Source organism: Mus caroli, unplaced genomic scaffold, assembly GCF_978045245.1.
Source record: "Mus caroli unplaced genomic scaffold, Mus_caroli_1 scaffold_2, whole genome shotgun sequence".
Taxonomy (NCBI): domain Eukaryota; kingdom Metazoa; phylum Chordata; class Mammalia; order Rodentia; family Muridae; genus Mus; species Mus caroli.
This window is the reverse complement of record NW_028227257.1, coordinates 95,786,210-95,803,414: the sequence shown is the minus strand read 5'-3', so window position 1 is coordinate 95,803,414 and position 17,205 is coordinate 95,786,210. Positions and strand designations below refer to the sequence as shown.

At 43.0% G+C, this 17,205-nt stretch overlaps 1 protein-coding gene across 11 annotated transcripts in view; it reads right to left on the bottom strand.

The window, feature by feature from the left end:
* Positions 1 to 17,205, bottom strand: part of Ctnnd1 (catenin delta 1) — a 51,396-nt gene that overhangs the window by 11,983 nt on the left and 22,208 nt on the right. For 9 of the 11 annotated variants that reach the window (XM_085834722.1, XM_085834724.1, XM_085834726.1 and 6 more), the window contains exons 2-9: positions 13,490 to 13,778; positions 11,234 to 11,305; positions 9,910 to 10,062; positions 8,997 to 9,532; positions 5,627 to 6,090; positions 4,236 to 4,419; positions 1,265 to 1,382; positions 149 to 302 (exon numbers count right to left, since the gene is read on the bottom strand). In XM_085834722.1, the coding sequence (XP_085690848.1) occupies positions 149 to 302; positions 1,265 to 1,382; positions 4,236 to 4,419; positions 5,627 to 6,090; positions 8,997 to 9,532; positions 9,910 to 10,062; positions 11,234 to 11,305; positions 13,490 to 13,684 (1,876 nt within the window). In that variant the 5' untranslated portion in view covers positions 13,685 to 13,778. Of the gene's footprint in view, positions 1 to 148; positions 303 to 1,264; positions 1,383 to 4,235; positions 4,420 to 5,626; positions 6,091 to 8,996; positions 9,533 to 9,909; positions 10,063 to 11,233; positions 11,306 to 13,489; positions 13,779 to 15,222; positions 15,341 to 17,205 lie in introns of all 11 variants that reach the window. The other 2 variants (XM_085834723.1, XM_085834732.1) reach the window with 2 other exon arrangements.

Below are 17,205 nucleotides of genomic sequence, written 5' to 3'. Positions count from 1 at the left end.
CATTACCACCCGTCAAAGCATGTAGAACAAGGGAGGAGCAACAGAGCAAAACAACACATCTCTACTAGGGAGACTTCCACACTATTTATTATAAAGCTAAGTGTTCCTCTTGTCCCATATTAAAGAACTGGAACTAAGCAAAACTCACCTTTGCCCTTCTTGGCCCCAAAGCAACTGGCAGCATGTGGCCCAGTACTATTAGCCACAGTAGGAAGGGCCTCCTGGTAACGCTCTGCCTGTGGGATTTCACGATGAACTTGGTATGATAAGTTCCGGAGGAGGCAAACACAATTCTCCACAAGCTTAGGGACATAAAACAAAAAGGTTCATTGGAAAAGAGAATGCTTATAACTTCCAAGAAAATCTAAGTCTCCATGATTTGAGTATTAAAATATCAATCTTAAATGCATAACTCAATCCATCTTCTCTCAGGTTGCCTTGTCAGTACCCCAAGATCCTCAAAATTCTTGTTTCCTTCATGCTAACAGGTCGTCTAATTATAGACATGTACTGGCTTCTACAACTAGTTGGTGACCCAACACTTAGGTCCCTGTTTTCCCTACTAAGAAAATATATAATGTGGAAGACTACTAAGCAGCGTAACTCTACACGGAACACACACACCTAAAGAAAACTACCTTTGGAGCTGAAGGGACGGCTTCGTCATCAACAGCACTTGCTGCACAACAAGTTTGGCATGATCTTGAATGCACCTATAAATCAGTGCTATAAGAACAGCACTAGGCCGGGCGTGGAGGTGCACACCTTTAATCCCAGCACTCGGGAGGCAGAGGCAGGTGGATTTCTTAGTTCGAGGCTAGCCTGGTCTACAAAGTGAGTTCCAGGACAGCCAGGGCTACACAGAGAAACACTGTCTCGAAAAACAAAAAACAAAACAAAAACAAAAAAAAAGAAAGAAAGGAAAAAAAAAAAAAAAGAACAGCATTGCTGAAGAACTTGCTGCCAGTCTAGGAAAAGCACACAACCTCCAGACTCAAGGTGAGACCTTGTCTACAAAGAATAAGGTGGAACGAACAAGGAACAAATGTTCTCCTGGCTTCTTCTCTGTGTACTTGCACACACACAGACACACACACACACACACACACACACACACACGCTTCTCTTTGTCTAAACTAAACGCCCATTTTAGGGAGAGGGGGTAGCATAATAAATATTTTATATGACCTGATAGCCTAAGGTGGTAGGTCTGGACCACAGGCGCCTTAGTGAACAAAATTCACTTAGTCATTCATTAACTTACCTTACTGTCTGAATCCTTCTGCCCAATTTCTGCCTGAACGATGAAAATTAGGGCATCAACTAAGCCGTCACATTCCCGAAGTTTCCGCCGGGCTTCACTCCTCTCTGAGCTTACGTTCCTAAGGGAAACACAAAATTCAGTAGAGGACTCAAATCCATAAAGTGCCCCCCACAGATATCGTTCTTCATTTCCATCTAAAGCTTCCTTAAAACCTTTTCTACTCGGTACAATAGGCAGTTGATACTTAAAAGCAAGGTATTGCAGTTGGAAATTGACTGAAAGTCTGTCTGCTGAGCTTTCTCAAGCTTGTGAAGTCATGTTGAAAAACATGCTGTACTGGCTATTTTTGTGTCAACTTGACACAGCTGGAGTTATCACAGAGAAAGGAGCTTCAGTTGAGGAAATGCCTCAGTGAGATCCAACTGTAAGGCATTTTCTCAATTAGTGATCAAGGGGGAAAGGCCCCTTGTGGGTGGGACCATCCCTGGGCTGGTAGTCTTGGGTTCTATAAGAGAGTAGGCTGAGCAAGCCAGGGGAGGCAAGCCAGTAAAGAACATCCCTCCATGGCCTCTGCATCAGCTCCTGCTCCCTGACCTGTCTGAGTTCCAGTCCTGACTTCCTTTGGTGATGAACAGCAGCATGGAAGTGTAAGCCAAATAAACCCTTTCCTCCCCAACTTGCTTCTTGGTCATGATGTTTGTGCAGGAATAGAAACCCTGACTAAGACAAATTGGTACCAGCAGAGTGGGGTATTCCTGTGACAACCTGACCATGTTTTGGGGAGGACTGTGGAAGGACTTTGGAACTTTGGGCTTGAAGATCCATTCGTTGTTAAGAGCTCTGTCAGATGTTGTGTAGGAGCTTGGAAGATAATGCTGAGAACAGTGAAGATGATGGAGGCCTGGTTTGTGAAATTTCAGAGGGAAAATTAAAGACTCTCTTCAGGGCCATTGCTGTTTTTATTGTGAAGATTTTGTAGTTCTGGTTAGCTGGGGCTGAAGAATCAGCTGTGATTAACAAGATACCAGAACTACTAAAGCAAAAACTTTGCATTACTGGGACTATTGATGCTGGTTAGCTAGAGCTAAGAAATTAGCGGTGATTAAGAAGAGACCAGCATCGTTGAGGTGACATCTTCTGGGAAGTGTTTTCTGAAAGCACAAAGAGGCTGTGTTCCAGAGATAGGCAAGGTTGTACTCCTTCTGCAGTGGGACTTGGTAATGTGTAAGGGTCACCCAGATGGTACTGGTTTTGAAGGCATGAAGGGGTCACACAGCAGCTCAGGCTCGGCACTGTGAGAGGCCATGGAAGGCCATTGGTGAAGGTGCAGCCCCAGTTGTAATTGAAGGCCCAGGACTGAAGGGGTCACACAGTGTTTTGGAGATGCCAGTACCACGAGATGACCACCAAGAGCAGCAGCAGCAGTGGAGTACAGGCATCTGGAGCCCAGAGGACGACGTGTGTGCTACAAAGGGCATGGCTGGAGAAGTGACCCAAGCCCTTGGAGGAGCCCAGAAGATCGTGAGTTGGATCCCAGACGTTGGACGGTTGGAGATTGATTTTTGCTTTGATTGTGACTGTGCCCTGATATTTTCCCTCTTGAAGGAAGAAACTGTTTTAGTGGAGCCCACAGTTAAGAGACTTTTAATTGTAAAAAGACTTTGGATTTTATATTTTAAAGAGATTGAAATTTTAGGAATATGTAAAGACTGTGGGACTTTTAAAGTTATTTAGATCTTGGGGATGAATAAGAATGTAAAGGTTGAGGCTTACTAGTGATGTGTTTGTGTGTCAAGTTGACAAGGGGTCAATTGTACTGGCTATTTTTGTGTCAACTTGACACAGCTGGAGTTATCACAGAGAAAGGAGCTTCAGTTGAGGAAATGCCTCCATGAGATCTAGCTGTAAGGCATTTTCTCAATTAGTGATCAAGGGGGAAAGGCCCCTTGTGGGTGGTGCCATCCCTGGGCTGGTAGTCTTGGGTTCTATAAGAGAGTAGGCTGAGCAAGCCAGGGGAGGCAAGCCAGTAAAGAACATCCCTCCATGGGCTCTGCATCAGCTCCTGCTTTCTGACCTGCTTGAGTTCCAGTCCTGACTTCCTTTGGTGATGAACAGCAGTATGGAAGTGTAAGCCAAATAAACCCTTTCCTCCCCAACTTGCTTCTTGGTCATGATGTTTGTGCAGGAATAGAAACCCTGACTAAGACACATGCATACCAGGAACTGGAACAGGCAGGCAGTGTCAAGAGCACTAGCACTGGATGCTCTTCTAAGGACTTGGGTTCAACCCTCAGCACCCACACAAGGGTTGTAGCTCCAGAGGATCTGACACCCTCTTTCAGGCTAAGTGGCAGAAATCTAGCCAGAAGTCATTTGTTATGTAGCAGTACAAATAAATATAGACAATGACAAAGGTGTCTAATTTGAAATACAGATAACCATGACAGGAACTAAGACACACAAAAATCCACAACTAGGTAAGAAGCTTGTATGTGGGAGGTTCTAAACAGGCATTTACCTAACTAGATTAACAAAATCAAAGAGGAATAAAAAGTGAACAGGAAGAGGGAATAAACACACAAGCTGATAAACATGGTACACACAAGAAAGAAGCAAAGGCAGGTAGGCTGAGGTCAAGTACACACAAGGTAGAGTAAAGGTTGCCTAGAACATGCAATGTCTTGAATTTGATCCCCAGTACCACAAAATAATCATAAATAAAAGAAGCAAGCAAGCAAACAAACAGAAACTCAACTTCTAATTAAAAAAAAAAGAAAAGTGTCCAACTGGGGTGCATGCATATATGTATGGGACTGAAGACTGCACCTAGGGAAGCACTTTAGCAACGAGTTCCATTGTATCTGCAGCCAAACCACATCCCTTTTTGAGACAGGGTCTGACAGGTTTATAGGCCAGCACTACCAACTCCAGCAAAAATTGAATCTTTATAGTCTTGAAAACCCCCACTTACCGAAGGCAGCCAGCAGTGTTGGTAAGCACTGACTCCCATTCAATATGCCGTGGCTTACAGTCTTCATTAGGTTCTCTCTCCCAACCAGAATGTGGAATGATAACTTCATCTGTCAAGGCATGTAGCGCATGGTCCACAATCTCCATTTTGATTGAATCATGGGATGAGAGATTCCACAGGGTTCCTGACAGGGACAATTCATCAGAGAGCTCTTTAGCACCCAAAACAGTATGTCTGCAGAATATCAGAGGCAGCCCTATTCTATTCCTTCTTCTTCAATGACCACAGATTTACCCATTACAGAGTCTATGACTCCATGTAGTGTTAGTCAGGCTTCTGACCCATGGTAATATATATTTTATAGTGTAGTTTAATATAGGCACAAATAGCTTTACAAAACAATCTACACCAGTTTCTTTAGCTCAGCAACAGTCACTTTGGACCACATAATTCTTTGCTGTGGGAAGTTGTCCTGTCTATTGTTGGATGCTTGCCAGAAAATAAGTATCCCTAGCCTTTACTCATTGGATGCCAAGAACATGCTCTACCTAACCTCAAGTTACGACAGCCAAAAGCAACTGCAGCAATGGAGATGTCCTCTTGGGGCAAGAATATCCTGCCAATTAAGAACCAGTATTTCTTTTTCTTTCTGGAATGGTGATTATACCCCCCACAAAATGGATCACCTTGTATAATCTGGAAAATTATTCCAAATAAATGGCCATAAACTCAAATTTCTAAATGAAACAGGCAGCTTGAGTCAAGAAAGGCAAAACAGATTATAAGGTTGTGGATAAATGGCAATTGCTCTCCAGCTTCTGTCTTTGGAAAACAACTTTCTCTACTACTACAGTTGGTCAAAAATAACAGACTGCGCCAGAAACGATGGCCCACTCATTAATCCTAGAACTCAGGAGGCAGAGGCAAGTGGATCTCTGTGAGAGGACAGCCTAATCTACATAGTGAGTTCTAGAACTTGCCTACATAGAGAAAGACTTTATCTCAAAAAAAAAAAAAAAATGAGAAAACATGCAGGTATGCACAATGTGTTGGAGATTACTGTGTGTGTTATGTGTCATCCAATCAAATCTGTAAAGCAGATTTGACCCAAGGCTACTCACTACCTCGGAACCTATAATCAAAAGATAATGGATTGGCCAGGCATGGTAGTGCATGCTTTTTATCACAAAACTTGGGAAGCCGAAGCAGGTAGATTACTTCAAGTCCAACCTGCTCAACATAGTGAGTTCTAGGCCAGCCAGAGCTACATAGTGAGACCCTGACTCAAAAAGAATTCATTATTCAATAAATTAATTAAAAGGTAATCGTCTAGAAATTTCTAGATCCATACCTGTCTATAGATTGACAGTGACCTCTAACCTGGCACTCACCAGTAATCACTTCAGTCAGGTCCATATCACGAGCCTTCCGGAGCAATCGGACCAGAGCAGGAACACCATCACAGTTTTTTATGGCAATCTTGTTATCTTGGTCACGTCCAAAAGAGATATTCTTGAGAGCTCCACAGGCCCCGAGGTGCACTTCCTTTTTGGGATGGTCTAACAATCCTACCAATATCGGGATACCCTTGAGCTTCCGCACGTCAGTCTTCACCTTGTCATTGCGGTAGCATAAGTGCTGCAGGTATGCAGCTGCATTGGACTTAACAGCATCCAAGCGGAAGCCTAACATGGCAATCACCTCTGGCAGCTCAGGTTGTCTCCAGTTTGAAGGTGGGGGCATTCCCTTGCGCAAACTATCCAAGCTTGCTAAACTTCCCCGCTCATGCTGAGCTAAAGGAGCCCAATAGTACTGATCAGGCGGCACCTCTTCACCAATCATGTCTTCATAGCTCCTGCAATTTTGAAAGAACAAAGAACCAAGCAGTTAAATCTGGCTTCATAGACATTCCGATTACCAATCATCTTCAAGGTAGGCTCATAGCTCTACAGAGATCATGTATCTCCTCTGTATGTCAATTTTTAATAATTTTGTGAGCAAGTGCAAGTATTCTCAATGTCCCTTGACATTATTATTATTATTATTTGAGACAGAGTTTCTTCCCAAATCTGAAGCTTGCTGATAAGCTAGTCTGACTGTCCTGCAAGGCCCAAGGATCCTCTTATCTCTGCCACCACAGAGCTTAGCTTGTTATGTAGGTCCTGGACCTCAAATTCTGGTCCTCATGTTGTGCAAAAAGCATTTCACCAACTGAACCCTCTCCCTGGGTCCAATTTTAATAACTTAAAAGTAACCTGTGGCCGGGTGTGGTGGCGCACGCCTTTAATCCCAGCACTTGGGAGGCAGAGGCAGGCGGATTTCTGAGTTCGAGGCCAGCCTGGGCTACAAAGTGAGTTTCAGGATAGCCAGGGCTACACAGAGAAACCCTGTCTCGAAAAACCAATAAATGAATGAATGAATAAATAAATAAATAAACAAATAAAAGTAACCTGTGAAGTTTGCTGATTGAGAAAGACAAGTATTTGGAAAGGTTAATCACAAAGAGAACAAACAAGGAATCTGCACACAGTAAAAAGCTGGCAGAACAAAACTAAGCTCGCCCTACTTTGGAAATTGAAGAGGCACCGATCAAGAAAAATAGAGGATTTCTGGCTATATTGTTGAGGAGTTAGCTTTAGTACTACTGAGGTATACACTTGAACACTAGTTGTCACAGTTCATCCCAGGACCTCACATGCTATTCAGTCAGACAGGTATGTTCCAAGAAGAGTTCCATCCTTCAACTTCTATACTTCTATGTCTGCCAAAATGGCACCTATACACCAACATATATTGGAATGACCCAGCTCTTGGATCAGAAGAAGAAACTGAAAGATGTCAAATGAGAAGCAACTTTTCCTGTTTCAGTACCATCAATACCCACTAGAGGGTGAGCCTGTCACACTGTTATTTATAAGTACAAAGGAAGAACCCTATTATCTGTGAGCTCATCTCACCCCCACCTCCCGGGGCTCCCACTGGGATAGACTCTCCAAATAAGACTGTTGCTTGTTCCATAAAACCACTCCCACAATCACCAAGCATTGAAAATTAGCCTACCTAGCAGGTATCAACACTGATCATTAAACAATAAAAAACTCAGTAGAAAGAATCATTTCATTAAAAAATAAATAGACTCGGCAGTGGTGGCACATGCCTTTAATCTCAGTACTTGGGAGACAGAGGCAAGGCAAATCTCTATGAGTTCAAGGCCAGCCTGGTCTACAGAGAAAGCTCCAGGACAGCCCTGGTCTTGAAAAACCAAGGGAGGCAGGGGGTTGATAGTAAAAGCACCTTTAAATTTAAAATGTCATTTAAACAAAATAAAGTAAGTTGTTTTAAAAGCAGATTGCTAAACACTATATGAAAAAATATTTCCTTTTAATGAGAAAACAGGATACATGTTTTCAAGAAAACCCCAAGGAGACACCAAACTGTCCATGAGAGAATGGTGTTTTAGGCTGTATGCTGAGCATATTTTACTTTTGTTTAAGAAAAGCAACTATAAAAATAATTGCCACTGCCAGATTTTGTTTCAGTCACTCAAGGAAATCTATCTTTATACTTCCTTCTTTCATAGGCAGTAGATCAAGATTCTTTCACAAATAACAAAACTGCACAAATGACCAAATAACTTGCTTGAGGCTATATAGATAATGGCAGAGGCACAACTAGAACCAGGGTTTTCAAGTTCAGTGCTTTTGCCACTAATCACTGCCTTGCTATGAAAGTTTGACCTTGCACTATTCTTGAAGGCTGAAACAGGAAGCAGAATTCTTCTAGTCAAGAATCTTGCTAGTCAAGCAGGATTCCAAACTCAATGTCACCCTGGAATAAACCCAAGAACCAAGCCCCAAACCCTCTCTATGTGACTGGCACTTCAAAGGACAGCAGGGAACGGTCTGGTCATCCACACCCACCTGTGTCTAATCTCTCTTGGCTAATGAGGAAGTCAGAGCAAGCAGACTTCAGCCCCACTCCTAGGGCAGACTGTTCTAATGATAGCTGCTATCTATCTACCCTAGCTAGCTTACACCAGCTAAGATCTGGTGCCCCTTTAGGAATAAAAGGTGAGTCACATGGGAGTTGAATTTGCTAACCACGCCATCTGAAGAGTGTCAGTGACTCAGGCTTAGATAATAGGGCCTCTACTCCTGTCCCAGACTAATTCAGTTTATGGTTAGCCAATACTAGCTAATATACATTTGGAAAGTGCCAAGACCTTTGCTTTGGAAGGTCATGAACCTACTTACAAAGATTGACAACAGCTGCCAGGGCACCCTCACTATCAAGATAACTATAAGCCTTCCTTTATTTCTTAACTTGGAAAATATAGACCCTGATTTTAAAGTAATGTTTGCAGCCCAAGACCAAACATGTTTTTTGTGCACACCCAGAAGTAAGAGTTTTTAAAATAACCTTTTAAAAATATGAAATCCCAACAAGAGACATGACAAAGATACTAATGAACAGCACACAAAGCCTAAAATGGGTCCTTTATAAAAGGCCTACCAGCCAGAGCTAAATAGTGATACCCTGTCTCAACAATAACAAGAATAAAGAAAGGGAAGGAAGAAAGAAAGGGAGGGAGGACCAATCCCATTGTAAAATCTTCTTCCATGGCAACTACTCATCCAAACAGTCATCATGACATCTTCAGCCAGCAAAGATCAGCTCTAGGAGGAAGAACCCTCAGAACAGACAGGTGCTTAGTGACCTCTGGGAGTCCCTAAAGCTACCTCTTCCCCTACTCCTGCCCACCTGAGGCGTCGTCGAGGGTCAGAGGGTGTTCCTGTCCGACGGGCAGTACCATAATCAGACATCATGCCGTAATCGAGGTCATCATAGCCCATGCTGCGCTGGTCATCCTCTAGCCCATAAGGCTCAGGATGAAAACGATGCAGGTCCACACTGCTCCCACCTACTCGAACCTGGGGCTGGGGCCCATAGACATCTTGTCTACTGGGTGCCCGGTAGCCTTCCATGCTGGGCCTATACCGCTCCTCAATTCGGGTCACCCGAGACAGACTGCCGTAGTTGTCACTGCCACCTGGATAACCATCTTCATAGTGTCGGCCATACCCATCTGGAGGATAGTGGAAGTTCCTAGGAAGAGTGGCAGTGCCTGCTTGCCCCACATAGGGACCAGGGCCCCCATTGCCATTCTTGCGGAAATCACGGCCCAAGGTCTGGATATAGTTATTGGAGACTGCTGAGGCATCCACAGGCAGCCCGTCTGGCCCCATGGGGACAGGCTGTACTGTCCGAGTTGTCATTGTCTTCACAACTTTTTTGACCTTCAGTTAAGGAATAAGAAAAGGAAAACCAACTATTGAGGAAATAAAGAATCTAAGTTTAAATTCCACAGTACTCTAAGATAGAAACCCTACCCTCTAGGTCTTTATACAGAAGTGTGTGTCATCTATATTTCTTCTCCATCCTACAGAAGCCCTCAACGGAAAAAACTGCCCAATCACTAACATCCTCTCCAGAAGCTACTGTAACTGTCATACTCCTCCTCTTCCCACTTCCTGAACTTCTTTTACCTTGTCTGTTTCCCCAGGCATCACTTTCTTTCTGGCAGTCAGTGGCTTTGGCTCACTTAATTCGTTAGCTTCTCTACTAAAATACCACAGAGGACCTATCATTCTAAGACATGAAAATCTCAGCTTACTGTGGTCTCCGTGCGTCTGGTGGTCCCATCATCTGTGGTCTCCACAGAAACAACAGACATGGCTCCTTCAGGGTCCTCCTCGGTGTAGGTTTCCACAATTTGTCCTGGCTCCTGCATCCTGGGGATAGTGCTATACAGAAGGTGGTTGTGATCCTGAGAGAGAAAAGAGTGAAAATACAAAATACAACTGAACTTATGTAGTAACAATCTATCCTAGTAAGAAACATAGGTGCCTCTAGAGACAGGAGGCCTTCATGCATCTCCATTGTCCTCAGAAGGTTTTAATAAAAAATGGTTGTCATCTTTAATACTTGTACAAAAAGGCAGTGTATGGTAGTGTACACCTTTAATTCCAGCACTCAAGAGGCAAATGCATGCAGACCTGTAAATGCAAGGCTACCCTAATATACACAGCAAATTCCAGGCCAGCCAGGACCATATGTAAAAAGATAGTAAATAAAACTTCCTAGTATTAGCTACCTAACAAACATAAATTTAAGAAGGTAACTAGAATCATGCTGACATCGCAGTGACTGAGACAGCAGATTTACCTCCCCTTCTGGTCACCGACTTGGATATTAACTGTGTTAATTGTTACATTTACATTGGAGCAATACTTCAAAAAGAACAGCTTACTCAATAAAGAAAAGATTTTAAAAAATAATAAAAATATCAGTTTTTTGCTTTGTTTTGGGTAGCTAGGCAAGCACTCCGCCTACCACTGAAAAAATTTAGAACCCTCTTCCTACTTTTACTTTGGGATAAGGTTCCAGTAATTTCCCAGGTAGGCCTTGAAACTTTTGATCCTCCTGCCACAGCCTCCCAAGAGACTAAGATTAGACTTGCCCCATCAGACCCATCAAAGATTTTGTTAGCCGGGCGTGGAGGTGCACACCTTTAATCCCAGCACTCGGGAAGCAGAGGCAGGTGGATTTCTGGGTTCGAGGCCAGCCTGATCTACAAAGTGAGTTCCAGGAAAGCCAGGGCTACACAGAGAAAACCCTGTCTCGAAAAACCAAAAAAAAAAAAAGAATGTTTAAAAAAAAAAAAGATTTTGTTATTCATCAGATTCATTCATCTTCTCAGTTAGATTTTAGGTAAGCTTTTCTACAATGCAAAATTATGCTCTCCCTCGAAACAACTGCAGTTTTTGGAGGATTAAATGAGATAGGAATACCATGAGAAAAGCCAATGATTAAAAAAAAAAATCAGCAAAACTGTAATTTGGAATGATGGGCACTCCAGCATACCAATATGATCATAAAGACTGGAGAGGTAAAAAGATGTAAATGAAGCCATCTAGACCTTGAGTCACAACAATTACCTGGGGTCCGTTGAGTTTCAAATCTGAAAATTTCTGTCTCTCAAGGTCAGCATCGCCCACAAACCGGCCGTTCTGAAACAGAGCCCACAGAACAATTCATTTTCTGGCTGACCTTTGTTCTGTCTAAGACAACAACTTTCTTTCAAAAACGAAAGGGCTTTTGAGAAGGTATTTGTGGATTGAAATCCTTCTGTCAGTACTCACATAAGAATGGTAACACTCCTTAATCTTAGATACCACTTTCCTCTACAGGCCTAGAATTCTGGCAGGTGGGATTTCTGGAGCATGAGAATGTAAGTTCCATGAGTACACAGGGTTTGAGGTTCAGTAATTTCAAGGCTACTAACATCCCTAACATCCTGAACAGTACTTGGCACATTAGAGGCATTCAAAGACCATTTCCTTAGTAACACAGACTCAGGTAAGCTCCCTACAGAAAACCTTTTGCAAAGCTTTAAGAATGTAAGTTAGGAAAGCTATAATGAGGGGGAGGGATTGTCCACAAAAAGCTTCCTTTTATTATTGTTCTAGGAATCTTCAAGCTGTGGTACCAGGGTAAACTCCCATTCCAGGAAGCTCTTGAAAGAAGAGAGTTAATTCGCCATTTCCAAATATGAAGTACTCAGCAACGCCCCTCAGAAAGTCTTCAACATCTTTATCAAGTTACAGCCACAGAACACATTCTTAAACGTTCTTAAATTGTTCTATCTTAAGCACCAAGACATAACCTAATGAGACTGTATATATAAAGCACATGTCTTGCTCCTCTCCCAATAGAATACAGTTAGATCAAATAACCTTGGGATCTTCTTCCTCCACCCATTCCCCCTTTACACACAGGGTAATGCTGCTGCAGGGGAGGAAGCTAAACACTGCTTTCAGGAAGCAGGAAGGGTGTGGCTTCATTGCAGAGCAGAGGTTAAACATAGAAGAACAAGATAAACCACTAAATCCTGGGATTCCCCACCACCTAAAGTCTGAGCACCCCCACTTTCCTTCAGTGTATCTCATCCCTATCTCTCTACACTCAAGTTCCTGAAAAATTCCCTGAACACTGCCAACATGGTCTGTTGTTTATTTCATGGTCCTGATTATTTCAAATGATATCTACTAATTTAAGGATTAAGCAAGCAACTGGGCACGATTGTAACCCTAGCACTGGGGAATCACAAGGTTGAGGTCAACCTGAGCTATACACCAATACCTAGTCTTCACAGACCCAAAGGTCTAGAAATGTTGTTTAGTGGCATGCACAAGACCCAGGATTCCATCCCCAGCTCCTCATAAATAAGTAAGTAAATAAAGAGTCTAGGACGTAGCTCTATGGTAAAGCATTTGCCTAGCATGTTCAGGGCTCTAGGGTCAATCCCTTGCACAAACAAACAAGCAAGCAAGCAAACAGATAAAAACAAATAAATAATCAGTTAAAAGAACTGAGTGTAAGCATTGTTCTAATTCCACTCAGAGCTCTATAGTCAGTTCACTAATGCAGTACCCACCCAGCCTGTGCGTGTGAACACTCACTGGTAAAACCTCAGATTACATCACAGTAAAGCCAGACGTAAACCACAGGAACACAAATACTTCTCATTTCTAACACCTGTCCTCCCAAGCCACATCGAAGCCATCCAACGCAGAGACCACTACTGGCTCCTGTGGTTATCTGAGTTAAATAATAGCATGATATTCCCCCTCCCCCAGCTCTAACCAGCAAAAGTAACAATGACTCCTTCTTCCAAAACATGATTTATACACCCAACAATAAGCACACAAGGACATATGGGAAAGGAATATACAATTATGAATACTGTAACACTTTCTGAGAACAGACTGTTCTCTAGTTGAGACTGAACTGGAGCTAGGAGCTCAAGATGCCCAACTTCCCCAACCGCTAAGTAGATATACTTTCCTAATTTTTGACCCTGAGAAAAAAGATATTTCAAAGAAAACAGAAGTGACTCTGTGTGTAGCTCCAAAGTACAGTAGCATAACTAGAAATAACTAGAACTGCATTCCTGTCCAGAAAACCCACTCTAGCAAAACAGGAAGTCACAAAGGGTTTCTAAAGTCCACTCAACTCAGATCAGTAACAAATCCCTTATTTCTTAATCAGCATTTATAATATCCCTGGAACAATTCATCGTGAAGTATAAGCACTGGACAGCCCAGGGCCAGTAGCATCCCATTAAGGATATATAGGCCTCAGTTGTGACCATGCCAATGTCCTACCTGCAGGTTTAAAGGAGAGAGGGTTACCTGATGCCGACGGGTGAGGGTGCCATTGGCCATGAGTGAGTTGGCATCTTGTGGTGAGACCCGGACGCGTTCCAGTTGCGCCGAGACATGGCGCCGCTCCTCTTCCAGCGCCCGGGTCAGCTTCTCAAACTGGGCCTCTTGTTCTTTCACAGAGGCCAAGATGCTGGCGGTCGACTCCACCTCTGAGTCGTCCATGAAGGTAAGGGGAGGAGCCGCCGCAGGGCAGGATAAAAAGTAAGGTGGACCACAGAGGGAGTAGAAAGGAGGGAGTAGGTCCCCTCACTTCACACTAGGGAGGGGGGCGGAGAAGAGAGAAGAGAAAAGATCACAGGTCAGAGAAGACAGAAGAATTGTTAATCCCCAGCGCCAAAGATGTCCTCTGTGGTTTTACTGCAGTGCAGAAAGCAAGCCACCACCAACCAAGCTTGGGAGCCCATCACCAGTGTCTGCTTCAAGAGGGCCCCTTGCCTATTACCCTCTTCAATACTCAGCTATGAACTCCCATTGAGAGAAGGGTGGCAGCTTGACCAAAGTCTCTACACTGCTGACAGGACAGGGAGACCATAGCATGGGATTAAAATTAGATTGTTTTTCTCTGGAAATATTTGCAGGCATCTGCTTGATAAAAGTTTTAACTTCCTGGTAAAGGGACAAGCTACTTCTAGATATAATGGAACAACACAAATTTTATTTAACCTCTCCCAAAACTGAACACTATAAATGCAGCTGTAGTGATGAATTATACTAAATTAAAATGTCAGTTAAGAAATGGAGATATAGGATGCTGGAGAGATGGCTCAGCAGTTAACAGCAGTGACTGCTCTTCTGAAGGTCCCCAGTTCAAATCCCAGCAACCACATGGTGGCTCACAACCATCCGTAATGAGATCTGATGCCTTCTTCTGATGTGTCTGAAGACAGCTACAGTGTACTCATATACATAAAATAAATAAATCTTTAAAAAAAAAATGGAGATATAAGCTGAGCGGTGGAGGTGCACGCCTTTAATGTTAATACTTGGGAGGCAGAGCCAAGCGGAGCTCTGTGAGTCCGAGGCCAGCCTGGTCTACATACAGAGAGAGTTCCAGGATAGCCAGGGCTACATACAGAAAGAAACCCTGTCTTAAAAGTCAATAAATAAATACATAAATAAATAAAGACAAAAGAACCTCATACACGTATGAAGAGGTCTTTCTATCTCACTAAATTATACTATATGACAGAGGACAAAACATGCTAATAGAAACAACAGTGACAGAACCACAGACACTGTATAAAAAGGCTTTGCCTCAAGCCACCTGTGGCGCAGCCCTGTAATCCCACCTTCTCAGAAGGTGCAAGATCACAACTTCTGTGGCTGGCCTACATAAGTTTGTGGCCAGCCTGGGCAACTTAACAAGATCTTGTCTCAAGTTTTTGTGGCCAGGTGTGGTAGCTCATAGCTTTAATCTCAGCACTTGGGAGGCAGATGGCAGATAAATTGCTAGAGCTCAAGGCCAGCCTACTCTACAGAGCAAGTTCTAGGACAGCCAGAACTATATAGAGAAATCCTGTCTCAAAAACAGTTAGATAGATAGACAGACAGACAGACAGATAAAATGTATACTGCTGAATGGCAAACTAGGAGGAAATTTTTTCTCTCTCCTATTCCCTTTACTTCTCACCAAACACCTAAGAAAAAGAAAGTACCTAAAATAATTTTCAATTCTTAACAAATATATATTCCATACACACCTGTTAAGAGAAGGCCCGTAATTGATTGGTTTAGCACAGAGAATAGCCCAGTCTAGACTCAGATAAACCATGGAAGCATCCCAGCCACCTCAGCAAGCAGCAAGCAGGAAGGAGAGAGCTGCAGAAATATTTGAAGGAAAAATAAGAATGGGAAGAAAATAAACTACACCCACTGCATACATGTAAGAGGGTAATGGGAGGTATTAGAAATGAAAGGGGGTTATTTAAGTTACAATTTGGAGTTGCTTAATGAAACAGATACCCTTTAGACTTTGCTGTGTTCAGATATCTAGGCTTTGGATGTGAGATTAATTAAAGCTCAGATTGCACTGTCACCTGCAGTTCCTCTACTTGTAAAATCCATGCAGAACCAGACCAGGTTACAATGTAGATAAAACCCAACATATCCTCTGTTATAGGCAACTGATTTGGGGGTGAAATTTGTTGTTGGAATGCCCTTCCCCCTCCTTCCCACCCTTAAGGCAGAAACCTCAAAGCCCAGTCCCAGCATGCCCACAAAGACATTGAGAAACCAATGCAATAGTCATGGGGGGAAGACATGTGGGGACTAGCCTAGGCTGGGCCTTCTGCTTAGACTCCCTTTCCCACGCTTCCCAGAGCCCCACCAAACACAAAAGCTAGGGCCTGTTTGCCTTAAATGTATCCAGCATTCAGCAAGAGTACCCAGAAGGAACTGATAGACAAGTGCCCAGTAAACTGAATCAGTTCAGTCACTAAGTCCAAGAACACGCTGACTGTCCCTAAATGTGTCCTACCCAGCCCTAGGCTCCCACAATCATTTATCAACCACTGTTCTCATTCAGCCCAACGCCCAATATCCCAGTGCCTCTTTCTCATACTCCTACCCCACATTCCAAACGGCCACTCAAAGGTCTTTCTTTAATACGTTGTTTTTTTGTGTGTTTTTGTTTGTCTGTGACAGTCTCCCAGGCTGGCCTCAAACTCACTATAAAGCTTAAGCTGACCATAAATTCCTGATTCTCCTGTCTTTACTTCTCAAGTACTGGAGTATAAGAATTTATCACCACTCCTGGCTTGTTCTAATTGTTTCCTTTTTATCCCTATTTCTTCATTTTAAACACTTGCCTTCATCTGCTATGTACAATGACCTATGAACCTTCCACATCAAGAGAACCCAGCTCAAGAGAGACTCCTCCAGTTACTGATTTTAAACAGGGCCTGTACTGCAGTTACCACTGTGGCAGCCTCCACCCTGTAATCTTCTTGCTAATAAAAGCCCAGGCGACCACTACTATGGGGCACAGAGAAACAACACTCCCTGCCACAGATGACAGTGTTTGTCATCATGCCATAAATGGTCACTTTTTGCCCCCACAACTTTAATTTGATACAGGGAGTTAAAAGGAAAGTTAGGGAAAATACTGAGGGACCTATGTCACAAAGCACAGTCTGGACTTCTCCATCATCCTGGCTTTAAAGCTGACTCTAAGAGGACAATACAGTTAAGTAGAAAAAGCGGTCACACTCCTATGTCTTTATGCATGGATAGCTTTTCTGTTTAAAAGGGAGAAGCAGTGGCTGTGTGAGTCAGGATATAATTCACAAGGCTGGTTCCAGTCCTGGCTTATGTTCTGGTTATTCTCATCTGTGTGATGTCAATAGCAACAGGCCATTCTAAGTCTGGGCTGCCGTGAAGACTGAATGAGATAAAGTGTGTTCTACAAGGTGAGGTATTAAGTTGTTTCAAGAGTTAGATTCAATCTTCCAATTACATTACTTCATGGTAATGTCTCAGCCCCAAAATATTTTGTGAAGTAGTAGATGAAATTAATCGGATCTAGAACACAGTTGAATTCTACAGAGTAGATGAGCTGGTTTCTCTACTCCAGCTCTATGTACTAGAAGGTCCCAACTAAACCAGTGTTTCTGGAACAGGCGTGTTTCTCTAGTGCCTGTCAGTCACTGTACTAGTACAAATCTGTTACATTAATTCTTATTTCT